The sequence below is a fragment of the Rhinolophus sinicus genome, chromosome 14 (genome assembly GCF_057876585.1).
Source record: "Rhinolophus sinicus isolate RSI-liver-muscle chromosome 14, RSI-T2T, whole genome shotgun sequence".
Lineage (NCBI taxonomy): Eukaryota > Metazoa > Chordata > Mammalia > Chiroptera > Rhinolophidae > Rhinolophus > Rhinolophus sinicus.
Window position 1 is genome coordinate 18,314,544 of NC_142514.1, and position 26,127 is coordinate 18,340,670.

General features: G+C 48.3%; 1 protein-coding gene across 5 annotated transcripts in view; it reads left to right on the forward strand.

Moving 5' to 3' along the window:
- Positions 1-11,798: 11,798 nt before the first annotated feature.
- The window catches only part of ZDHHC18 (zDHHC palmitoyltransferase 18), a 30,285-nt gene continuing 15,956 nt past the window's right edge, over positions 11,799-26,127 (forward strand). For 2 of the 5 annotated variants that reach the window (XM_088790655.1, XM_088790652.1), the window contains exons 1-2: positions 11,818-12,285; positions 16,417-16,577. In XM_088790655.1, coding sequence (XP_088646781.1) covers positions 11,975-12,285; positions 16,417-16,577 — 472 coding nt within the window. In that variant the 5' untranslated portion in view covers positions 11,818-11,974. Of the gene's footprint in view, positions 12,286-16,416; positions 16,578-26,127 lie in introns of all 5 variants that reach the window. The other 3 variants (XM_088790651.1, XM_088790653.1, XM_088790654.1) reach the window with 3 other exon arrangements.

The window sequence follows — 26,127 nt, forward strand, 5'->3', positions numbered from 1 at the left end:
ACTAGGAGAAATGATATTATCCCTTTAAGGGAGTTAGTGGGGGAAACCATATCATGTCATGTAGGTGAGTCCCTTTTCTGCTCTAAGATCTTAAGAGCTGCCTTAAACAATGGAATCATCCCAGTCTAAACATTTATGTAGAGGCTTAAATACGTGATTTTAGGAGAAAAGATTCAGTTCTCTTGCTTTCACCACTTAGAAAAAACTCTTCCCTTCCTCGAGTGCTACTCTGAGGAATAACTTCAGTGACCTTTCCTTTGAATGAGGGAAAGCAGTGACACTTGGCAAAGAAGGCTCCTTGTCCTGCATAAGTAAACCTGTGCCAGCAACTACATGGTCAAAGTGGTGACTCGTTTTCCTGCCATGCCACGTGCCTGGGCTTGCTGAATTGGTCGACGTGGGCCAGAAGAGCCAACATGGCAGCATGAATTGATAAATTGTCGGTAAGTCCAAAGTTGAATGAAATGGTGTCTGCCTGGCCCCCATTTGGGTATGAGCCCATCATTTCAATGGTAGTAAGATAATTGATCCCTGCTGAGCTATTTTTTGCTCATTTTTTGAGGCTCTGCATCATCACCACTCATTCCCCATTTGAGTGAAAAATTCCAACAAGCAGAAACTTCAGAATAAATGGTTAATCAGCAGCAGCTTCTGGAGAGCCCTGAGAATTGGAATTTTGACACGCTCCCTCTGACCATGACAGAAAGCTAAACGTGCCAGCTGAAGGGAAGCTCCTGGCTGAGTCCCAGCACCCTCTGTTGGAGCTTCTAGTCAGCCTGGCCAATAAGCATTTCCCATCCATTGCCCCAGCTTTAGCACAGCTGAGAGAATTTGGTCCAGAGTCAAATGCTTCTGAAAATGTACACACAGATTGGGGCAGCCCTCTGCCTTCTGCCAAGACACCCGAGTGCCCTTCTTGGCAAAAGATGATCATCCCTGCCCTCGTGTCCCTCCAGTTGGCAGAAACGGTTCCCTCCCTCCTCACCAACAGCTGCAAATCCAGGGACTTCCACCCTGTGTGCAGGCAGAGCCAAGGTCCTGTTTCAGCTCTTCATTGTAGAGGCAGGAGCACGAGAGTCTTTGTCCTCATGGAGTCTCCTCTTCACCTCTTCTTGGGGGATAATCTAGGACTGATTTTTTTTTCCCCTACTGAAGAAGTGACTCAAAAACTCCACAGGGTAGAGAGTGATTTCACTGCTCTGTCAGTCAGCTTAACCTTCACACTAGATCTCATCACACCCAGAAACAAGTGATTTCAAGGACCAGAGACCCTATAAGTGGGAATCCTATTTTCTCAACTAATACTACTAAGGACCTAAATCACTCTGGTATTTAGCAGAGACCATTATAGTTCCAGTTGATCATAGGTGAGATAACAGGACCCCAGCTAAGTGGACGCACCTGGTGTGACCTGGAAAGAACAGTTTTCTCTCTGACCTTGGAGGGATCTAGTTGCTGTTCTCTAAGGATCTAAGGAATGGGCTGCTTTTATGGCCAGCAGCTGTCCTTTTACCATCCTATTAACAGTCTTTAATAGTCTAGGAGAGGGACATGAAGGGCCCAAGGCAGGAAGCTTCCTGTTTACCCTGCGGTCTAACAATGCTGCAGCTGGGTTGGGCGTCTACAATTTCAGAGAAAAGTCATTTCCTTCGGAGACCTAGCTAAAACAGAAACCAGACACTTCATGTACCTAGAAGTAGATGCTTTTTTGTTCTTTAATGAAGGTGGGTGGGGAGGGAGTGTTTGACATGTCTTTACCAGTCCTCTGGGGGGGGAAAAATCACTCCTTTTCTTGAGCAGACCCTCTCACCTTCATCTAAAAATGTAGTGTGTGCAAGGTCAAGGGATTTGAGGTTGATTGACTCTTTCAGCAATTGTTTATTAATTCTATTTTAGGGAAATAAAGATGACTCGCTATGCCCCCCATCCTCAAAAAACTGTCTCAGAGTTGCTGGTAGATACACAGAAACGTTAATCAAGATAGAAACTGATCAATTCTGAGGAATTAAAGGATACTTAAATATCTTGCTCTATATCTCTCTGCTTGTACTTTTTATGATGAGAATGAATTAAAGTTTTATGCTTAGGAAAAGGTAAGTGAGGTACAGAGTAAGTACTCTAAATTCACACCAATTGGAGAGCTCTACCAGCCTGGAATAGCTGAATAGACTTCATAGAGAAATGGCCTTTGAAGGACAGGTAGGATTTGAAAGTTAAGAGTAGAGAATGAGTATGGGAAGCGAAAAATGGAACAGGACAGGAAGGCTCAATTTGAATAGGACTGAGGTATTGTCATTATTGAGACCTAGGCCTTGAAATCAACCTCCAGCCCAGCTCTACTGTGTACTAGTGTAAATATTAGCCAGATACTGAATCTCTAAGCCTCAGTTTACTCATCTGTAAAATGTGAATAACTATCTAGATCATGGATGTGAATAATAACATTATAATGTCTCATAGGCTTGTTGTGGAAATTAAATGAAAAGTGTTTAAAACAGTATTAAGAAAGGAATAGCTGCATTTTGGACATGTTGAATTCCATCAGCACATTCATATGCCATGAATTGTGCAACTGGAGACAAGCAGGGGTCAGGGAGCCATCCACCCAGACATGATAATGACAGCAGCCATGAGATGGGATGAGATTGTCAAAAGGAAAAGTGTTGGGAGAAAGGAGAGCCTGCAAGACCTTGGGCAAGTGACTCAACTTCTCTAAACCTGTTTTCTCATCTCTAAAATGGAGGTGATAGCACCTACCACGCAGAGTAGTTAAGAGGATTGAGACACTGGATAGAGCACCAGCACAGTACTTGACTCTAGAAAGAACTTCATGAATGGTGGCTATTTTTATTACTGTTGTTATTATTGTTACCATTACCTTTCAAGGGCCAGAAACAATACTGAGAGAAGAGAGAGTTTCAAGAAGAAAGAAATGGTAAGAAGGGTCATAAAGCTGTCAAGGTTAGGGAAAGGAGGAGAAAAGAAGGCTAACTTCTAAAACAACTCCCAGGACTCAGTGGTTTAATAAAAGTTTCTTTCTTGTTTGCATCATAGTTTAGTGCAGGTTTGGGAAGGGAGGCCTGTTTCATCCACTCACTTGGGACCCAGGCTTCCATGTTGTGACTGTGTCTTCCTCTAGAGTCCTCTGTTTTCAGAGAGGTTTTAAGGGGCCAGGCCTGGAAGAGATCGCATCACTTCCGTACCACTGGCTAGAAGTCAGTCACGTGGCCACATCTAACTGCAAGGGAGGCTAGGAAGTGGGGTTGCCAGATGAAATATGGAATGCTCAGTTAAATTGGAATTCCATGTAAACCACAAATATTTTTTCAGTATAATTATGTTCCAAATATTGCACGGGACATACTTACACTGAGAAATTCTTCATTGTTTATCCAAAATTCAAATTTAACTGGGCATCCTGTATTTTTATTTGCTAAATCTGGTAATCCTACTGGGAAGTAAAATCTGGCTGTGCATTTAAGAAGAAGAGAACACAGATATTTGTGTATCACAGTCTGTCTCAGTCTGTCTTTCAAACCAAATACCTGTTTCTGCTCTTCTCACAGAACACACTCACCCCTTCCCAAGGGAGGTAACCCCAAATCCCTTCTAATCACCATATTCAGCTCTAAGTCTCTCAGTCAGCTTCAGATATGGTTCCTTATGGTGATTTATGAACTAAAGAAAAACAACTTATCTGTACCCCACAAACATACAAAATATACAATGGTAGAGCCAGAATAGGGTAACCTCAATACAAATTCTGATTCAGAAAAGGAAAGAATGGAAGATGCACAACAGTCACTGGTCCAAGGCAGTTCTGAATCCCCACGGGTCAAACAAAGCCCTCTTCCCTAGGGCTGGAGGAAGTTCCTTGATTAGACCCTGATTTGTTCTAGGAGCCACTCTTTTGTCCATTGTTCTTCACGGCTCCTGGCTTTGACTTCTGGGAACTTCTTCCTTGATTATCCTCCATTGCTACATCTGAGATGGGCTTTGGGGAGTATGACCTCCTCGGAGAATATGCAGCTTTCACAGTCCACTCCCTGCTGGGGCAAGCTTGGGAGCCTAAAAGTTATTTTAAGTCCTGGCCAGCCAAAAGCTGTGTGTGTGTGTGTGTGTGTTTGTGTGTGTGTGTGAAATATACATAACAAAATTTACCATTTTAACCATTTTTACGTGTAAAGTTCAGTGGCATTAAGTATATTCACATTGTTGCTCAACAATCAGCACATCCATCTCCAGAACTTTTTCATCTTCCCAAACTGAAACCCTATACCCATTCGATAGTAACTCCCTGTTCCCCCTCCCATGAGCCCCTGGCAACCATCTTTCTACTCTGTCGCTATGACTCTGAGTACTCTAGGTACCTCATATAAGTGGCATCACATAATATTTGTCCTTTTGTGACTGGCTTATTTCACTTAGCATAATGTCTTAAAGTTTCATCCATATTGTAGCATGTGTCAAGGTTTCCTTTCGTTTTAAAGCTGAGTAATAGTCCATTGTATGGATGTACCACATTTTGCTTATCCATTCATCTGTTGATGGACACTTGGGTGGCTTCCACCTTTTTGGCTATTATGAATAATGCTGCTATGAACATTGGTGTACAAATATCTGCTCAAGTCCCTGCTTTCTTTGGGTATATACTCAGAAGTATATATTGCTGGATCATATGGTAATTCTATGTTTAATTTTTTGAGGAACTGCCATACTGTTTTCCACAGTGGTCACGCTATTTTAATATTCCCACTAGCAATGCATAAGGATTCAAATTTCTGTACATCTTCCCCAACACTTGTTATTTTCTGTGTTTTTTTTTAAATTAAAGTTTATTGGGGTGACAATGGCTAGTCAAGTTACATATGTTTCAAGTGTACAATTCTGTAATACATCATCTATATATCACATTGTGTGTTCACCACCCAGAGTCCGTTCTCCTTCCGTCCGTTTACCCTCTTCTACCACCTCCCTCCCCTCTTACCCTCTGGTAACCACTCAACTATTGTCTATGTCTGTCAGTTTTTGTTTGTTTGTTTGTCTTGTTCCTTTGCTGTTTTTTTTTTTTTTTAATTTTATTAGTTTCAGGTGCACAAGGCAAAGTAATACTTAGACGTTTATCATTTATATCCCTCACACTGTGAACCCCCCTCCCCCCATCCACTATCCCTCTGACATCGCACAGAGCTATTACATTTCCACTGTCTCTATTACTAATGCTGTACTCTGCTTCCTGTAATCATATACATACATATATATACACATATATATACATATATATATATATATATATATATATATATATATATATATATATATAATTATAGTTGGCATTCCTTATTGTTCAGCTTCAGGTGTACAGTGCAGAGATCAGGCATCTACATCACCCCTGAGGTGGTCTCCCAAATGGGACACGGCGTCCATCGGATTGTTTTTGTTTTTTATAATAGCCATCTTAGTGCGTGTAAAGTGGTTTTCATTTGCATTTCCCTAATTAGTAATGTTGGACATCTTTTCAAGTGTTTATTGGCCATTTGTATATCTTTGGAGAAATGCCTATTCAGATCCTTTGCCCATTTTTAAATCAGATTGTTTGGGGTTTTTTTTTTGTGCGTAGTTGAGTTTATATATTTATATATATAAATTTTGATGAAGTCTGATTTATTGATTTTTCTCTTGTTGTCTGTGCTTTTGGTGTTATACACAAAAAATCATTGTCAAATTCAATGTCATGAAGCTTTTGCCCTATGTTTTCTTGTAAGAATTTCACAGTTTTAGTTCTTATATCGTTTATCCATTTTGGGTTAATTTTTTTTTTTAACAGAACTTTATTGAGGAACAGAGTGTATTTTCCAGGACTTTTCCCAAGTCAAGTTGTTGTCATTTAAATCTTAATTGTGGAGGGCGCAGCTCAGCTCCAGGTCCAGGTCCAGTTGCCGTTGTTAGTTGCAGGGGGCGCAGCCCACCACCATCCCTTGTGGGAGTTGAGGAGTCAAACTGGCAACCTTGTGGTTGAGAGCCCACTGGCCCAGGTGGGAATCGAACCGGCAGCCTTTGGTTGCCTTAGGAGCACAGAGCTCCAACCGCCTGAGCCACCGGGCTGGCCCTGGGTTAATTTTTATATGTGATGTAAAGGTCTAACTTCAGTCTTATACATGTAACTATCCAGTTTCTCCAGCACCATTTGTTGAAAAGACTGTCCTTTCCCCATTGATGGGTCTTAGAGCCGTTGTCAAAATCACTTGCCCATATATGCAGGGTTTAATTTCAGGCGCTCTATTCTATTCTATTGATCTGTATGTCTGTCTTTATGCCAGTACCACCACTGCTTTGATTACTACTATAGTTTTGTAGTAGGTTTTGAAATTAGGAAGTGTGAGACCTCCAACTTTATTCTTGTTCAGTTTGTTCAAATTGTTTTGGCGTTCAGTGTCCCTTGAAATTTTACATGAATTTTAGGGAGTCAAAGGCTTTTTTAGTTTGGGCTCATAGTTTCTTTGGCAATATAATTACCTCAAATCATTTTGGCATATAAGCCAGAGTTCTCCAGAGAAACATTCGATATCTATCTGTCTGTCTATCTATAGAGAGAGATTTTAAGGAATTGGCTTATGATTGTGGAGGCTGGCAAGTCCAAAATTTGCAGGGTAGGCCAGCATCTGGAGACCCATGGAAGAGGTGATGTTGCAGTTTGAGTCCTAAAGCAACCTGTAGAATTCCCTCTTTCTCAGAGGAAGTCAGTCTTTTTTCTATTAAGGCCTTCAACTTTATGGAAGATAATCTGCTTTACTCAAAGTCTACTGATTTAAATGTCACTCTCACATTTAAAAAAAAAGAAAGAAAAGAAAAAGCACTTCAGAGAAACATCTAGAATAATGTTTGACCAAATAGCTGCATACTGTGGCCTAGCTAAGTTGGCACACAAAATTAATGCAACAGGTTTCTGTTCTATTTGCTTCTACTTAGATCCGTGTGAGACTAACCACTCTCAAGTTCTTTTCTAGATAGAATTCTCAAGCTGGTAGATGTATTTGTTTCAGCACCCTGTTGTCTCACTCTCAACGTAATGGTGCCTATATGGAAACTGTGTGAAATAATAAGCGGGAAGGTCACACTCGTCACCTGATATTTGTCTTAGAAGAGATCACATCTTTCAAGTCCTGTTGTTCAAGATCTTTTCCAAGATTATACTATTTGTTGTTCAGAATCAGTCAGTTTTTCCCACCCTGAAAGGCCCATCATCTCTGGAATTTCTCTATGTACCTTCCATCTCTGCTTGAGTACTAGCTAATTCTCACCTAAGTCCACCTCTTTCTTTTAATACTTGACAAAGGAACGTGTGCTAGTTAAGTAGTTGTCACTCAGCCGCAAACCTACCCTCCTACTTTCTGCTAGGAGATACTATAGTTGGGATTCTGCAAATCACATTTCTGCTTTGTCCGCTGGCTCTGTTTGGCTCTGCAGTAAGGGCCACTAGAGGGAGATCGTGAGGCCAGAGGAGGAAGAAAGGACTCCTTTCTTCTGTTTGCTTCCTGTTCCTGTGAAGTCACCCTAGCAATGCTTTCACCCTGGCAGCAGCAGTTCCTTCCCATAGCAGGAGCTGAATCCACTTTGCAGTGTTTTTTAACAATTGCAGAACCGACTTCATGGTGTCGCACTCAGAGATCCCAGCACCGACTGGGTAGCACTCCTTTCCTCAGAGGTGTTCAGAGACACCAGCACCAGCCTTGGAGGTCTGAGTTCACACCCTGTAGGGCCCCTCTCCTAAGTGTCTTCAGTTTTAGCAATTTTCAACTTCTCTCTTTGCTCTCCTAACCCTAGGAGTTATAGATGCTTCCTGCTGTTGCTGTTTCCATGGTATCTGTTTTCTTTTTACCCTTTCAGTTAATCTAGTTAACAACTCTCTACCTCGTTAACCATTCTTTCTATGAAATTCTCTCTGTCCAGTGACTGTGGTTGCTGTCTCACTGGCTGGACCCTGATTGCTACAGAAATCGGTACTAACAGTGATCCCAGCAAATAGACCTTAAAAGATGGGATTAGGGGACTGGTTTGGTTGTGTCATTGGATTTGAATGTGCTAAACTCCTTGCCAATGAGAAACGGGATGCTATTAATCCATGGCATGCTGTGACATCATGAGTAATCAAATTATTACCTGTGGTTATTTGTGATGAAGTGCCAACTAAAGCAAGTGCCTTGGGGGCCCAAGTGGCTGTCGTTGCACTTGACTGTTAAGGCGGTGATGATCACTTAGGGACTTGGTATGGGAGGGGGTCTTCTGAGGGCATCACAGGCCCTGCAGAAAACGACAAGCTCGGGTCTTTAAAGTCCTAGCTCAAGTCATGGTCAGAGAATTGTAGCGCTTCCATGATAGCCATAAAATAATCTCTTATTTCTTTTTTTTTTCTTTCTTAGATTTTATTGGGGAAGGGGAACAGGACTTTATTGGGGAACAGTGTGCACTTCCAGGACTTTTTCTCCAAGTCAAGTTGTTGTTCTTTCAGTCTTAGTTGTGGAGGGCGTTGGGAGTCGAACCGGCAACCTTGTGGTTGAGAGTCTGCACTCCAACCAACTGAGCCATCCGGGAGGCAGCTCAGCTCAAGGTGCCGTGTTCAATCTTAGTTGCAGGGGGCAGAGCCCACCATCCCTTGTGGGACTCGAGGAATTGAACTGGCAACCTTGTGGTTGAGAGCCCACTGGCCCATGTGGGAATCGAACCGGCAGCCTTCGGAGTTAGGAGCACGGAGCTCTAACCACCTGAGCCACCGGGCCAGCCCCAATAATCTCTTATTTCTTGTAGCCATCAGACTTATTTGCTACAAATAAAACAAATAAAAAAACCCTGCATGTTGCAGAGTTGCATCAGTTGAATTCAGTCTTACTAAGTCTTTCCTATAATTGAGGAGTGGGACCCTGAAACTTGGAATGGGGACATCTGATTTGAGTCTCTTCTCAGAGTCTCCGCTGTTCTGCTGGCAGATGGGCAGAAGAACAGGGATCAGCACCTGGAAGTTTCATGGGCCGGTTGTCACTGCCACTCACAATCCATTGGCCAGAATTCAGTCACATGGCCACACCTATCTCTAAGAGGCTGGGAACTGTGGATAATGGTGAGAATGAGTAGTTTATGCCACACTAACTGTCACTAGGGACATTTAAGATAAAAGTTTTAGGAGAGTGATGTTGACAGAGGCCAAATTATAAGAAGTTAAGAAATGAACAGGTGATAATGAAGTGGTAGCTACTCTTTAATATGACTCTAATGAGAGCGAAAAATAGAAACCTGAAGCTAGAGTGAGGTGGTAGCCAAATGTGGAAAGCTGTTTCTGCTGTTGGATTTTTAGTTTAGTTTTGCTTTTTAATTGCTGGAGGAGAACTGAGCATGTGTTTGCAGTCTCAATGAACAGGAAAGATAGGACATGAGTGGTGGGTTGGCCATGGGCAGAGGGAGGTCCACATTTTTAAGATGAGAGGAAAGGATAGATGCAAAAAGAAATTAAGAGGTAGAGAGGAGGGAAGCTGAAAATCAAGTAGGATACGTTTGGTTTCTGTGAAGGGACAAGAAGCAAGAAAAGGGTTAGGGTTGCAAGAGGACCCAATTGCAGTGGGTTAGCAGGAATGTGTACTGGAACCAGTATGTTCAGGGTTTTTTTGGTTGGTTGTTTTTTACTGTTTCTTTTTTTAAAAAACTTTTATTACTTTCAGGTGCACAAAACAATGTAATAGCTAGAGATTTATCATTTAGATCCCTCACACAGTGACAACGCCCCCCATCCACTACCCCTCTGACATCGCACAGAGCCATTACATTTCCACTGTCTCTATTCCTAAGGCTGTACTCCACTTCTTGTAAATATATACATATACATATACATATATATATATATGTGTGTGTGTATATATATATATATATATATGTGTGTGTGTGTGTGTGTGTGTGTGTATATATATATATATATAATTGTAGTTGACACTCATTATTGTTCAGCTTCAGCTTCAGGTGTACAGTGCAGTGATCAGGCATCTACATCATCCCTGAGGTGGTCTCCCTAATGCGACAAGTGTTCATTGGATACCCTACAAAATCTTTACACAGTATGTTCAGTTTTGTGACTTTCATAGCCAAGGAATGAGAGGGGAGGAAGCCCACAACTTGGTTCACTCCAAGATAGGCCCATCAAATCCAGAATCTTTGGCACCAAGGGCATAGCTGGGTAACCTTTGTTACCAATTAGTGATCCTTTAAGTCACTGTTGTTGCCTTTCTACCCCTCGCCATGGCATATTTTAACTTCCTTTCTTACTCTCTCCTAGCCTAGTCTCCAATTCTCTTTTCCTGTACTTTTCCTTAGGTTTTTGAGTAACCCCAGTCTGGTGGACAGACCCTAAGGTGACTCACCCCCAGTGATTTCTACCTCATGGTATTCACACCTTTGTGTAATCCTCTCCTCTTGAGTTCAAGTGGGACCTGTGACTTTCCCCTAACCTATAGAATATGGCAAAGGTGATGGGATGTCACTCCCATTACATATGCGTATGCAGCTGACCTTTGAACAGTGCAGGTGTGCTGACCCTGCACAGTCAAAAACCTGTGTTTAACTTCTGACTCTCCAAAAATTTAGTTGTCCCTCAATATTCACAGGGGATCAGTGCCAGGATCCTGGCAGATACCAAAATCCACAGATGCTCAAGTCCCCAATAGAAAATGACATAGATCAAGACATATAGTCAGCCATCTGCATCCACGGACCCCCAGCCATGGATGGAAAACAGTACAGGTATTTATTGAAAAAAATCCGAGTGTAAGTGGACCCGTGCAGTTCAAACCCATGGAATTCAAGGGCCAACTGTGTAAGTTAGAGTATATATAAAACTCTGTCTTAGCAGCCTAGAACTAGAGACTCACTCTCCTGTGGGCTTGATGAAGTGGCCAAGTTGGAGAAGCCTGCATGACAAGGAACTGTGGTAACCTCCAGGAAAAATCCAGCCAGCAAAGATCTCAGGCCCTCAGTCATAGAGTCGCTAGAAAGTAAGTTCTGCCAACAACCTGAATAGGTTTGCAAGTGGATTCTTCGGGGATTCCAGGGGAGAATGCAGCCTCGCTGACACCCTGATTGCAGCCTTCTGAGACTCTAAGCAAAGGACTCAGCTAAGCTAAGGGCAGGGGAGATGCTCCTGACCTGGAACCTGTGAAATAATAATGTGTGTTGTTTTAAGCTGCTAAATTTGTGGTAATTTGTTACACAGCAATAGAAAATGAATATACCCACAATTCCTGAAAGAAACTGGAGTCCCAAAGCATGAACCCTATGTGACACCTAGGAAACTCTGGGTCTGGGTCCAGATCACAGAGCTGGGTGAGGGAGGCCAGAGCATGTGCCACATACAGCCACTGGGCACTTTGAACTTCAAGACAGTAGTTAAAGGCCCTTGGCTTTCAAAGAAGATTATGTCTCCCCTTTCCCACCCGTCCCATCTGCCCCTCGCTTGTCCCGCAAAATGCCTGTCCAGTCAGTCCTCAGAGATAGGTGAAGGCCGGCCCTGGAGTTAAACAGATTGCAGAAGTGGATTACGAAGTTCACTACCGGAATCTCGGCGCTTGGCACAGTGCCCGGCATACCGGTGACGCAAAAAAAAAAAAGGTTTGACTGAAAAGGAACAGAAAGAGCCCTCGAGCGCGCATCTGCTGACTAGTGCAGAAGGGACCGGGCCGGCTCCGGGACAGGAGGGACTGGCCGGCGCCCTGCAGCGGGTCAGGACCCGGCTGCGGGCCGGAGCGCTGTTCCGGGCCCAGGCGGAGGGGGCGCTGCGGCGGGAGGCCGCGCGGGCGGGGGCGGGGTGGGGTGGGGCCGCCGCCGGCGAGCGAGCGAGCGCTGCGCACGCTGCTGCCGCCACCTCCGCTGCTCGGCCCCGTCCCGGTGCGGCCCGGCCGGCCCGCGGGGCGCGGAGCCGAGGCTCGCGGCCGGCCGCATGAAGGACTGCGAGTACCAGCAGATCAGCCCCGGGGCCGCGCCGCCGCCCACCTCCCCCGGGGCGCGTCGCCTCGGCCCCGCCGCGCCCCCCGGCCCGGGCCCCGGGCCCCCGCCGCTCGCCTCCGCGCCGCGCTGGAGCGGCAGCGGCAGCGAGAGCATCGGCCGCCGCCCACGGCGCAAGTGGGAGGTGTTCCCGGGCCGCAACCGCTTCTACTGCGGCGGCCGCCTCATGCTGGCGGGCCACGGCGGCGTCTTCGCGCTCACGCTGCTGCTCATCCTCACCACCACGGTCCTTTTCTTCGTCTTCGAGTGAGTTCGGCGGCGCCCCCATCCCCGCCCCCTCAGGCAACCCATCCCCTCCGGTCCCCTCCGTACCCTGCCGCGCACCCCACCTTCCCCAGCTCTTGATGGACACTCCAGCCCCTCTGGTCCCCTCTGTGCGCCCATCCTCTCCCGCCTCCCGGGCGCTCCACCCTTCCCAGCACCTGCCAGGCGCCCTCCGCTCCCTGCTCGTCTGGGGCCTGCATTCTCCCCGTGCCTCCCAGTCAGCCGTCAGGCCTCTGCGTCTCCGTGCACATCTCCTCTGCCCTCCCTGGCCCCTGCCGCCCGTCCCAGACTCACCGTCCTCCGTTGCCTGTTTGCATACCCCATCCGCTGGTCCCCTCCACCCTCCCAGCCACTCCATCCTCTGTGGCCTCACCCTAGCACCCCCATCCTTCCTTGGCACCCTGCCTTTGCCAGGAACACCGCCTTCTCATGTCCCTTGATCCTTATCCCCTCTGCCCTCTCAAAATCTGCCCCAGTCCTCCCCGGCTCCCGCTCGTGCTGCCTCAGGACGATTTCTGGCCCATCTCCCAGGTTCTTTATGACCCCTTGAGGCATGTTTTCTTTATGTCCCTTCCAGACAACTTCTGAATTGCTTCGGTGTCCTTTGGCTACATACTCCCCACGACAGATTTCCTAGTCATCTTCCCCATTCCCCCTCGATCCCCCTTGGTCATCTCTCTACTCTCAGACCCTTCTCCCTTGCTTCCCCTTCAGTCATTCTCACCCCGGGTCCTCAGGCAATCTTCCTTCAAACATCTTTGGGCCTCTCAGACCTCCCTTTCCCTCTCCAGCACTTTCCTTAGTTTCTCCACATCTGGCTGCCCTTGCTCAGTCTCCTCCTGTCCTCCCAGCCATCTCCCAAGCCCCTCTCCCCCACCTGGCTTTCTTTCCCTTCCCAACATTCAGGGCATCCCTCTGGCCTGTTCCACACCAGGAACAGCTGCAGTGCCTCTATTTTTTTCAGTAGGGTCCAGAGTACTTTCGTGTGACGGGTTGTGTTTGCCCCCATGGGTCTTGACCTCTTCATATCTCCTGTGACCCACGATTGGCCCACACAGTACCTCCATTTTATGGATGAGGAGGGGATGCCTGTCACTTTACCAGGGTGTCAGAAGTTTTCCATCCTACCCTTGGTCTCTAGCTGGAACCACCTGTTACATGATTCCTTACATACACACTCACAGGTGCACACTCATGTACACCCACCCTGTGCTGCATGAGCCCCCACTCCCCCTCCTAGTTCTTCCCATCCTTGGTGGTCTTACTTCATTTTATAGTGTGGTTAAGAATGCTATCTCTAGAGCCAAGACACCTGGTTCAAATCCCGGCTCCACCACACACTAACTGCGTGGCTTTGGGGAAGTCACTTCACCTATCAGAGCCCCAGTTTCCTAATCAATAAAATGGGGTTTATAATAGTATCCACCCCCTAAGGTTGTCACGAGGGTGGCATGAAGTCATGTAAGCTTTTAGCTCATAGCAAGCACTTAATGCTGGCTGCTATTACTGTTGTTTTCGCCAAAAAACCCTTCCCCAGGGCCTGTGGCCATGATGAGGCTGCCACAAGACACTAGCCCTCAGGTACCCTTTCTAGCTGCCAGATCATGTATCTGCAACCTTGGGTTTCCCCTTGAAGCAAGGTGAGGGCTCCCAGCAGATTAACTTCTCCCCTTTATCCTTCCTTTCTGAGTCAGGGTAGATACAAAGTTCAGGGATCATTTAGCAAGCAGAAGCTCTGGGGAGCCCCCCGCCCTCACATGGCCCCTAGACTGAGATTCAGATCCACTTTGCTGGGCCGGCCCACGTGGGTGTCTTAAAAGGACCTTTTCCAGTATCAGGCCTGATTCTCCCACCAGTGCTACAGTGAGCGTAGAAGGAAGCGGTGCTTGCCGTGGGTTGGCCCCATGACCTGCAGTGTGGGATTCGGTCAGTTCAGAAGTGAGACCTTCTCTGGGCTGAGTGTGTATCTTCACTGGTAACAGACGTGTCCCCAGAGAGGGAGGAAGTGAGGACTTCTGGGTTCGGGGACAGCTTGTGAATCATCTTCCCTTTATCTCTGCTCCTCCTCACTTGGGGTGGGGGAGTTGGCAGGAGGGGTTGGGCCAAGAGTTCACCTCGGTCTAGACTAGGGTTTCACCTAGTCTGGTAGACTAGTAGACTAGGTTTCACCTAGTCTCAGTCGACAGCTGGCACGATGGGAATGCTGTTGGTGAGGTCACGGAGGGTGAGAAACTCGTGCTTGCCCATTGCTCTGGGGAAAAGGAAAGGTGGCTCTCTATGTCCTTCCTGCTGAGAATAGTTTTACTCCATTGTTTGGTTTGGTAGATCATTGCACAGGCCTCCCAGCAGGGCTCCCAGCTTGTGCCCTGCTTCGCAGCAGCCAGAGTGCCCCTTGCACTGTAAGACAGACCCGAGGCTTCCCAGGCTGTCTAGATTAGGGTCAGAGCCCTGATGCCAGGCTTCCTCCCTGTCCCCATCTCCTCCTGCCACTCGTGTGCATTCCCCTCCAGGCACGTTGGCCTCCTTGCACTCCTACCCCAGGGCCTTGCACCTTCCTTTACGTAGCCTCACACTCCCTCTCTCTCTTCCATCCTTACCTGACCATCCCTAGAACAGCAAACCAGTCCCCACCCCACATCCTCCCTGCCCTGATTTAATGTTCTCATCTGATACACCATTCGTATACGTTTTGTTAGTTTCTTGCTTTTCTCCATAGAGCAGGACTTGATTCTCCTCACTGTTGTATCCTCAGTGCCTAGAACAGAGCCTGGTATATAGTAGGCACTCAATACAGTAAATATTTGTTGACTGAATGGACAGAACATGTGCTAGGAGCCCCGAGACCCCAGTCCTATCACTGGCTGAGAGACCTTGGATGTGGCTGTGAGCCTCAGGGTTCCCCTTTCTAAAATCAGGGGGCTGGGACTTGGTGTTTCTGAGGGCTCTACAATTCTCAGACTTCAAGTCTTCTCCATCCCCTAAGATGTCTGAATGGACTTGAACTGATTGAATCGTCATGTGGGTGACACGGAGGGCCCGGCTCTGTTTGAGGTTCAGGCCTGGGAGCACGGAGATGTTTGGAGCAAAATGTGGCGCACTTGGAGCCCTTGGCCTTGGCAGTCTCTACTCCTCAAGGGATGGGCCTCTCTGGGGGCCAGAGCCACCGATGATGGAGGCTCCAGAAATATGATAGCATGTAGGTGCCCACAGGTTTGCTTCCTGCTTCTATGCCAGCTCCTGGAACCTTGGCTGATTCAGGCCTCCCAGCGGCCAGCCATTTCCCAAATAGCAGCTCCTCACCCCATCAGGTGCCACTCTGGCTCTGGGACGAAAGGCAGCGGTTAATAATGTTGGTGGGCCGCAGAGAGACCCATCTGTGCACAGGCTGTTCTCCCAGCCGACTAGAGTCGGGCCTGACAGAACTGACTTTGGACACCAGCCCTTGGGTAACAATGGTATTGGCTGGACTGTGCCCTTTTCCTAACCCCTCACCTGGCCGATCCTACTCATTATTCAGGCTTTAGCTTCGGTACCTCTTTCAGCCAGCCTTTCCTGACTGTCGTGCTGCCGTCTCCTTCCCTATTACAGCACGCGAGGTCCTGTGTGGCAGTTCTCTATTTACATGTCTGTTCTCCCCACCTGACCATAAGCCTCGTTGAGGCAACGGGGGACTCAGGTTATTCACTGCCAGTATTCTTGCTTGTTGTTGAAGGTATTGCCTGGCACGTAGGAAACCTCAATAAATATTTGTGTAGTGAGTGATTGACTGAATAAATGAGTGAACATTGTCACAGATGGTTCATCTCAAGTGACAATCCAGTTCATTGGTAATGGCTGCCCGAAGCTCTGTGTTTAGAAGGATTTAGCTAAGTGCAGGGGTTAAGAGTGCTGGGATCTGTTGATCACATCTGCTGTGACTCAGGGAGAAAGTGCAAGGATCAGGTAGTGATGTCTGGTCTGGGCACTGATTGGGGAGTGGCTGCTGCCTCTGGGAGAGGCTCTGTTCAAGAACCTGGTGGTGTTTGCTGTAGCCCTGTGCCCCAGGGAGTCCTTGGAGTATCTGCTCATCTCTCTCTCTCTCTATCTCTCTCTCTCTCTCTCCTCCCTCTCTAGCTGTCCCTTCCTGGCCCGCGAACTGACCCTCGCCATCCCCATCATCGCTGCCATCCTCTTCTTCTTCGTCATGAGCTGCCTGCTGCAGACGAGTTTCACCGACCCTGGGATCCTGCCCCGGGCCACTGTCTGTGAGGCAGCCGCCCTGGAGAAACAGATTGGTGAGGCCCCTACCCCAGCTGAAGCTGTGTCTCCTAGCTCCTCACTATTTGACTTGAAAGGAGGCCTGGTTTTCTCTTCCCACACTATGCTAGGAACTGGAGGTACAGTAGTGAGCAAGGCAGGCTGGAGCTGACACTAGAAAGGAGGAGAGAGGTGATAAACAAGTGAGCAAATTAACAAGAAATGCTAGCTGGCTGTGATGGCAGCTGGCATCGTACTGAGTGCTTCCTGCGCGCCAGATACTGTCTTCACTTCTTTATGTGCACGATCTTATTTAATCCCCCAATAATCCTAGGAGGTAGGTACTGTTGTCACTCTTCCTTTACTGATTAAATTGAGTCTCAGAGATTATGTAAATGGTCCAAGATCACATAGTGAAAGAGCTGAGACGAGACCCCAAGCAATGTGACCGGAGCCCCTGCTCTTCAGCATTCATATATACTTATTCATGTACACTCATCAAACTTTTATTGGGTTCCCACTATGTGCCAGGCACTTTTCTAGAATCTGGCAGTACAGCAGTGAAATCTGACAATAATCCCTGCCCCCTTGGAGTTGACATGCCAGTGGGAGCAGTAAGACAGTAAACAATCAATGAAAGATCTAGAATGTCAAACAGAGAAGAAAGCAGGGAGGTAGGCTGAGAGCTGGGGGAGGGTGTATGATTTTAAATAGGGTGGTCAGGGAAGGCTTTGTGAAGGTGACATCTAAGCAAAGAAACAGAGACCTACAGAGAGAAAGGGTTGAGCCGTGTGGGGATCTGGGGGAAGAATACAGTAAGTGTGGGTAGTGGGCTAGTTATATTAGGTAGTCAGGGAAGGCCTCTAGGAGGAGGCGACACTTGAGATGAGCCCTGAGTGGTGCGTTGGAGCCAGTAATATGCAGTCTGGAACCAATAAAAGCAAAAGCCTGGAGTGGTGAACAAACTGGTGGTTTAAACTGGTGTGTTTAAAGAGTGGCAGGAAGCCCAGTGTGGTAAGAAAGGACCTGTGCTCCCAGGCGCCCCAGGTGGCCCTTGATTCCTCACAGTGTGGGTCTCCCTAGGTGGCTGGGCACCAGGGCCAGGGTCTTCATCTCAGTTTGCTTCACCCCAGCTCCTTCCTGCTGAGAGGTGATGTGGTATTTGCACACCTCAGGAGTTCCGGTCTGTGGTTGGCTCCTTCCCCTAACAGGGTGGCTTTCACACAAGCTTTTAAACACCCCGCTGGCCCTGAAGAGACCTCATGGCCTGTAAATGTCAGAGCCCTGCTGCGCTCATCATAGGAAGTCATCCATTAATTCTCTGCGGCAGCAGAGCGTGGGCAGGAGGGCAGAGGATGCTCTCTCGCTGTTTGTCTGCTCCGTGTCTCATCCTCAGCCACACCCTTGGTTGCTGTCTTCCTCTGCCTATATCCAGCTTCCTTCCCCCTGGGCCACTTGGCCTCCTGGTTTCTGCTCCATCAGAACCCCACAGTCTGACCTGGGCCGGTCCGCCTGGCACCGGGAAGACTCAGCTGCAGCCCCGTTTCTCCTCCCTCCTGGTCAGGGCTAAACGGGAGGCAGAATTATTTGCCATGTAGCCTGGGCTCAGAGATCTGGCTGTCTGGAATCCTTTGCCTCCTGTGAGCTGCCTCCGTAATACTGATAGCAGTAATCCCCCATGTTTGGGGAGAGCTTGACCATGTGCTGATGGCTTCCTATCCATTATCCGCACAAATCCTCACAACAGCCAGCTGTGCCGATGCAGAAACTGAGGCAGGTGATCACAGGCCAGGGAGTGGAGGCGTGAGACAGAGTGTGTGCCTTGACTCCCAAACCGGTTGCTTTCTCTTCTGAGATGGCTGCAGGGACACATCCCTAGTCTTCCATGGCTACACCCCCTTCATCCTTATGTCTCAGCTCAAGTGTCCCTTACTCTGGGAAGCCTTTGTGACCCCAATTGAGCCGCACCTTCCGTGACACATTCCCAGAGTGCCTTGTCCTGCCATCTTGGCCCTGTGCTGCATGGTGGGCATCATGGAATTGTCGGGTGGGCCCCGCAGCCTTTCCTGGACAGTGAGTGTCTTGTTTACCTTGTCTGCCATGTGGATGTCTCTGTGACTTTGGCTGAATGGATGAACTTCTATGAAGGCCCTGCTTGCTATCCCCAGGTGACTGGCAGAGGGACAATTGGAACTTCTCCCCATTAGGCATTGTGGGTTTGATCATTAATGTGCTGGATAATTTGTGTCGATTCAGTATGCTGACTCCTAACTGGGTGGGATGGGGTGGGGCAGCAAAGGAAGTCCTGACTGGCCAACACAGGTGAGATCAGGCTTTGGAAAAGGATTAGAGAAACCAAGAGTATCTCCTGCCTGGAGGTTATGGGGAGGCTTCATGGAGAGGTGCCTTGAGCCAAACTGTAAAGTTTGGGTGAAGTTCAAGCACAGGAGGGTGTGTGAAGGGAGCCCTCCAGGCTGGTATAGGAGGAGGAGGAGGCAGAGTGGGAAGGAGGGGGGACAGGCATGGGACCCTGAGCAGGCTGTGTTGGCTGGAACACCAGGAGAACTAAAGAGAATTCGGGAAATTCCCATTGGAGGATGGGGTGGAGTCTTATGGGGCCCTGAATGTCATGGTTAGAGACTTCCCTTTGAGAACAGTTGCCAAGCCTGGAAAGTGGCATCTTTAGGGCCTTTGAATTCTCAACCTTGAACAGGAGGCATCTAATCAGGGCGAAGCATTTTTTTTTTTTTTGAAAAGGATAAGGTCCCTGAACCTTTTGAGAAGGTTGGAGGCTGGCTCTGACTTGGTGGTGCTGTTCATATAGACGTGAGCTGATGCCCTGGGCCTGTGCCCAGGCAGACTGTGGGCTTCTCACGTGGGCCCCATAAGCCAGCAGCTCCAGCCAAAACAGGATGTGGCCCAGGACTCCCACCGTGCAAGCACCAACTGAGGTAGGATGACCAGTGCCTCCCAGTTTTCCCAGGATTGTCCCTGTGTTAGCACTGAAAGTCTTGTGTCTTGGGAAACCTCTCCGCTGCAGGCAAACCGGGAGCTTGGTCACCCTGGTCTGAGATCCTGACTTGTCAGCTGGCAGGTCGTGCACCTGGATCACTCTGCAGGACCACACAGACTCCGGGTGCTCTGGGGAGTTGGGAGAGAGAGAGGATGCAGGACATGGGCCCTAAAAAACTCCTGGTCTGATGGGAGATGACAGAAACGTCTGAACCGGAGAGACAGACACTCATTTAGAGACTGACAACTCAGAATAGACATGAAGGCCACCTCTCCCTCTGCCACCACACAGCAGGTCACAAACAGCATCCTGTCTCCAGGATGTCTCCCCTGGGGACCTTCTGAAGCCCATAGCCCCAGGACACGCACTGCCTGGACTGGCTTAGGGCTCTGCTGACCAGGTCTGGACACGTGGCTTCTCTGTTCCATCATAGTTGTTTCTCTAAGACCCAGATTTGGGCCCGGCCCTCCCTGGCTTAGAATTTGGGTGATTCCCTAGTGCCCTCAGCAGCATTTCCTGAAGATCGGTTATTGGGGTACAACCTTCGTAACTTTTGTCCTTTCTGCATCTCACTGTGTCCCTTTGTTTATTTAGCATTTTCCTTTAAATGGCTCACTTTTAAGTGTATTTTGCAAGGAAAATGTATATCACCCCTGTAGGCAGAACAGCCACTTGTTTTGAATAGAAGATAATCATAAAAACAAAAACATACCAATGTCACGGAATTCTTGGTGGTTACAGTTGCCTGCAGAAAGCAGTCACTTTGAGGCCTGTGAGATCACAGATATTACGTACTGAAAGCTGAGGCTTTCCCTTGATGGAGCCAAAGGCTTGAAAGAGAATTGAAAAGGGAATAACTTTCTCATTGTGTGATTCAAAGTTATTTAGTGTCGTGGCCAGGAAAGAGACTATCTTCCACCTTCCTGAAAACTCCCCCCACCTCCCCAGGAGAGGTGCACTTGTCTGGAGGATCAAGTCCGGCTCCAGCCCAGCCGGCCCCCCATCTCCTGCCTCTCGTACCCCCAGCTGCACGATGCAGTTAATGCTTCTGTGCCTTTGCTCACTGTCATGCCCTCCTCCCCTGGCGAGCGCAAGGAATTGTTCTTTCTGATCCAGCTTAATTGCTGCTTCGTCTTTTGTTGCTTTCTTCAGTGCTGCCTCCTGCCCCACCCCGCATATTGCCCTCTGTAGTCTCACGGTATTGAGTGTAGACACTAGTAACACCATTAACTGACTAGCTGTGGGTTAGACCTTTACATTATGTCCTGTCTCATTTGCATCATCATCTTACAAGGTTGGTGTTATTGCGCAGTGAGGAAACTGAGGCTCAGAGAGGTTGAGCAGCTTCCTCAAAGTCACAAGCGAACAAATGGCAAGGCCAGATTTCAGAATGAGGTCAGGCTAGCCCGAGACTTACACACTTGACTCACCGAGTCTCTTACAGTGACTCTATCCATTTGGACTCACTCTGCCCTCAGGCTGAGCGCTTCCTGTATCCCCAGGTCACCTCTAAGCCTATATGTGGTAGGGGCTCCAAAACCTCTGGAATGAACAGGAATGGTCAGGTGGGGGTTACAGCGCCACAGCCCTCATAGCCTGGGCTCTGTGGATGACCTTGGGCTGGCCCGGAAGCCGGGGAGACCACAGCCCTACAGCTGTTTCCTCCATAGGTGGAGGCAACAGAAGGGCAACAATCAGGGCCCCGCAGGGCAGGTAGAGATCCCAGCCTTCCCTCACAAAATCCTTCTCAGAAGCTCATGGCCAGCCCCAGCCATTCAGGCTCTGAGTGCAGAATACTTATCTGCTCCTCTCCACAGGCTGTGCTTGGGGTGTAGACACCCATGGCAGGCCTCTCGGTCAGGCAAAGGTGTGGGGAGACTCAGTTGCTTCTCATAGCCCTCAAGTGAGAAGGAGCCTTCCCCACCATCACCACTTCCCCAGGGGTTTAGTTTCCCACTGGAAAGGCAGCAGGAGGGCCTCTAGGAAGAGAAAGAGCCTGAGGCCAAAAGAGCCCGTAGGGTAGGGACAGTATCTCATATCAGCCTCCTCATTTCTTCAGCAAATACTTTCTGAACTAATGACCAAAGCAGGTATATTTGGCTCATCGGTATGTTCTCCCCTCACCTGCCACCCCCAGGCCCTGTACAATAGCTTGGCATAGTAGGTGTAATGTTTGAAAGAATGAACACGTGAAAGGAAGACAAGGGTTCTAATTTCAGCCCCACCTTAAAACGCTATGGGAGTGAAGTCGGTTTCCTCATCTTTAAAATGGGGGCACATTTCCTCTTGACCAGCCCAGAGCATTTTTTGTGTGCGAGTGAGACGGGGAATGTCAGTACACTTTGAAAATTGTTTTTCTCTATTGCAGCTTAAGAGGCTTGAGCCTTGTGGTCAGGAATGGCAAATGGACTTGCTCCGGGCACTGGTAGTGGCTGCTGGAAGGAGTGCGTTGAGGAGGATTCGAAGGCCGAGTCCAGGGCAGTGATTGGCCAGGACTGTTCGGCCTGAGAAAAAGCAGTGGGAAGCTGCTTGTCTTCCCCTCGTGTGAGGTCCAGCCTGTCGTGGCATCCCCGCAAAGCCTCCTTCCACCCAACTCTTTTCGGGCCCTGTGTTTGGTGACTTTCATGCAGCATCAGGGTAGCACCTTGCTCCAATGTGACACGTTCTCTCCTGCAGCTCTGGCGCTTGGCAGCCTGAGGAAGCCAGCTGTGTAGAGTTTCACTTCCTCTTTCTCAGAGTTCAGCAAGGAGGAAGCCTGGCCCCAAGGCCAGAACATACTGATAGGAGTTCCCTCCCTGCCTCGGGGGAGAGGCTTGGGCTCTCCTCTGCCTGGGGAGGGCCTGTGGGAATCCTGCAAGGACTCCAGTAACTTTTCTCTTAGTCCTGAAGAGGGTCAGTGCCAGTCCTTCATTCACAGATGGGTTGTGTTGTGAAGCTCCTTCATAAATCAGTTGTTTGGAATATGGTGTTTCATAGAAACAGCAATAATAATGGCTGATAGTCCGTACACTCTTGCCAGGTGCAAGACACTTGGCTAAACCCACTTGGTGAATTCTCGCCCAATCCTCCTAACAACACTAAAAAACAGGTGGAGTTGATTATGTCCCATTTTCATACGATGAGGGCACAGAGAAATTAAGCGACGTGACCCACACCACTCAGCTAGTAAGTGGTGGGGCCGAGACTCATCCCCACGTGTCTGAGCACAGTGCACAGTCTCAGCGTGGACTCTTTGTCTAGACCACGGCTCCCGTGATCTAGCGCTGTGTTCAGAACTGTCTTTGCAGCATCTTCTTCAGCCCTCGCCACAACCCTATGAGATTGAGAGTCTCTTAGCTCCATTTTATGAATGAGAAAACCGAGGCTCAAAGAAGTGAAGGGACCTTCTTAAGTAGCAAGTGGGTAGCAAAACCAGGATTCGAACCCAGTGTTTCAGACGCCAGAGCCTGCATCTTGCTGCTGCTCTTGAAAACAGTAACTAGTAAGTACTCACCACATGCCACTTCCTTTACTTGTACTGTTTCTGTTCCTTACAACCCTTCAAGGTGGTTGTTATTATTGGTCTGCTTTTGCAGATGCGACAGCAGGCTCATAGAGGTTAAGTAACTTTCCCAAAGATACCAGCTCATAAATGGCAGGGGCTGGATTTGAACTCCAGGCCTACCTGAGTCCAAAGCATGTTTGTTTTCTGTCCTCTGCCTGCTGCCTCACAATTCATAGGCTCAGGACTGCCTGTTTATTACACTGTCCCTGCTGTCAAGGGGTGTACGGTCTAGGCTGGAGAGACAATGTACACACACACACAGCAGTCCTGTCACACCTCAGGTTGGGGCAGTGAGTGTTTAGGTGCAAGAGCCCCTGAGGCCGACGTGGTCAGAGAAGCTGCTGGAGACCAGGCAGGGCTCCAGCGGGGGGTGGGAGGGCTGGGGCTTGGTGGGAGCAGAGGCAGGAAGCCCTAGGCTCCAGGGACTCAGCAGGAAAGAGGAGTGGGAAAGCAACTGGGAACGGAGGTTGGGCCCAATGGTGAAGGGCCCTAATATCAGGACAAGAAGTTTGTCCTTTATCTTGTTTTTTTTTTTTTTTTTTTTTTTTTTTTTTTTTTTTTTAAGATTTTATTGGGGAAGGGGAACAGGACTTTATTGGGGAACAATGTGTACTTCCAGGACTTTTTTCCAAGTCAAGTTGTTGTCCTTTCAGTCTTAGTTGTGGAGGGCGCAGCTCAGTTCCAGGTCCTGGTGCTGTTGTTAGTTGCAGGGGGCACGGCCCACCATCCCTTGCGGGAGTTGAACTGGCAACCTTGTGGTTGAGAGGACGTGCTCCAGCCAACTGAGCCATCCGTGAGCTCAGCGGCAGCTCAGCGGCAGCTCAGCTCAAGGTGCCGTGTTCAATCTTAGCTACAGGGGGCGCTGCCCACCATCCCTTGCGGGACTCGAGGAATTGAACTGGCAACCTTGTGGTTGAGAGCCCCCTGGCCCATGTGGGAATCCAACCGGCAGCCTTCGGAGTTAGGAGCATGGAGCTCTAACCGCCTGAGCCACCGGGCCGGCCCTATTTTGTTTTTTAGGGGAGGTGACTGAAGGGTCTTGAGCTGGGAAGTGACACAAACGGGGTTATTTTGAGGAATCTGGCATGTGGCAGGTATACCAGGGGTTGAAAGGCAGAGGGGCTGTAAGTGGATTGGCAATACAGACCTGGCCTGGGTAGGGTGTTGGGAGTGCAGAGTGAAGTGGCCAGGCAGGAATGAGGAAGAAGGAAGGGTCTGCAGAGAGACTCCAAACTGGGCTCCCCTGCCTCTGCCATTACACTGACTGACCGACCTTGGGCAAATCCCCTAACCTCTCTGGGCCTGTTTTCTCATCTGCAAACTGAAGCAGTTCAAACAAAGGCAGTGAGCGAAGGGACATTTATCAGGTATTGCTGCGTGCCAGGGACCATGTTACATGTTGTGATTCCTGCCAGCTCTTGGATTGTGTCATCGGTAGAAATAAGGAACCAGACAGGGATGAATAACGTTCATTATGACATGTTGAAAGTTATGAAAAGACCTCAAGCCCAAGCTTTGGAAACTTGGTTTCACAGCCTGGTTCTGCCGCTTGCCAATTGCGTGGCCTTGGGCGTCACTTCACTTCACTGTAAAGTTTCCTTAACGGTAACCTGGAGATGATAATGATGACGTTACCTCTTGGGATGTTATCAGGATTAAAAGAGACACTGTACGCAAGGTGCTCTGTGTATGGTAAACCCTGGCAGTGAAGTGTTTTCTTTCCCTTGTCACTTCCCTTCTTTCTCTCTCATTCTATGAGTCAGTAATAACAGTACACACTTCTTAAGCTTACTTTGTGACGTTTCACGTATATCAACTCATTTAATCCTCACAACAATCCAGTGAGGTAGGTACTATTAACCCCATTTCAGTCATCGAGGAAACAGGCAAGAGATTAAATGATTTGCCCTGTTCCACATCTAGCAAATGGTGTCATCAGGAGGAACCCAGCTAGTAAGAGGTGGAGCCAGGATTCCTGCCCCAATTCTATCTGTTATTTCCATTTTACAGATGAGAAAATTGAGGCTCAGAGAAGTTCATTTGACTTCAGCCTGACACACAGCCAGTCAGGGGCACAACCAGGTTTCAGAGAGTGCCTGTTGGCCTCAACCCCCCTGCCCTTTACCATGCTGCCGGTATTGAGGAAGAGATGTATGTTCCAATGCTTAGTTCCCTTTCAATCACACTCTGCTTGAGGTGATGGTGAAACAGACTAGCAAAAGTCTGTGTGGTAGCTGGGAATGTGACACGCAAGTCTGTTTGCTTCACTGACGCCTGCCAAACGCATAGAAGGGTGCCTGGCATGGTAGGCACTCAGTGAATAATTATTGGAGGCAAATGGCCAAATTGGAGCTATGTGGGGAGTCGAGCCAGTGGAAGTGATGGCTGGGAGCATAGCTGAAGGTTGGGTATCACAGGCAGCCCCATGTGACTCTTGGAATTCTGTCCTGGGAGGAGCGACTTGGTCCTCTGTGCCTGGGTACCAAGAGGCTCAATGGGTAGAATTGTGGGCTTTGCATATAGCAGACCTGGGTTCATATTCCTGCTCTGCCAGCTTACCAGCTACATGACGTTGGACAAGACCTCGAACCTTTCATTTTCTTAGCTTTTTACTGAAGTATAACAGGCCTAGCAAAAGTGTACAAATCGTAAGTGTTGTATTTGTTAGGTGTTCACAAACTGAACCAAACATGTAATCAATACCCAGATCAAGAAACAGTTTATGAGCAGTGTCCCAGAAGCCCCCCTACCTTGTTCCCTTTCTGGTCACTGTCATCCCTCTAAGGGTAACCATGATCCTGACTTTTAACACGACTGCTTTTACCTGTTTTTGAACATTTTGTGTGCTTACATGTGTGGTTTCTTCACTTGATACAATGTTGGCGAGATTCATTTATATTGCTGTGTGTGGTTGAGGGTCATTCATTCTCATGGCTGCATAGAATTCCGTTGTGTGGATACACCACGTTGTTTTAATCCAGTCTCCTATTGATGGGCATTTGGGTAGGTCCAGCTTTTGGCTGGTGTGAGA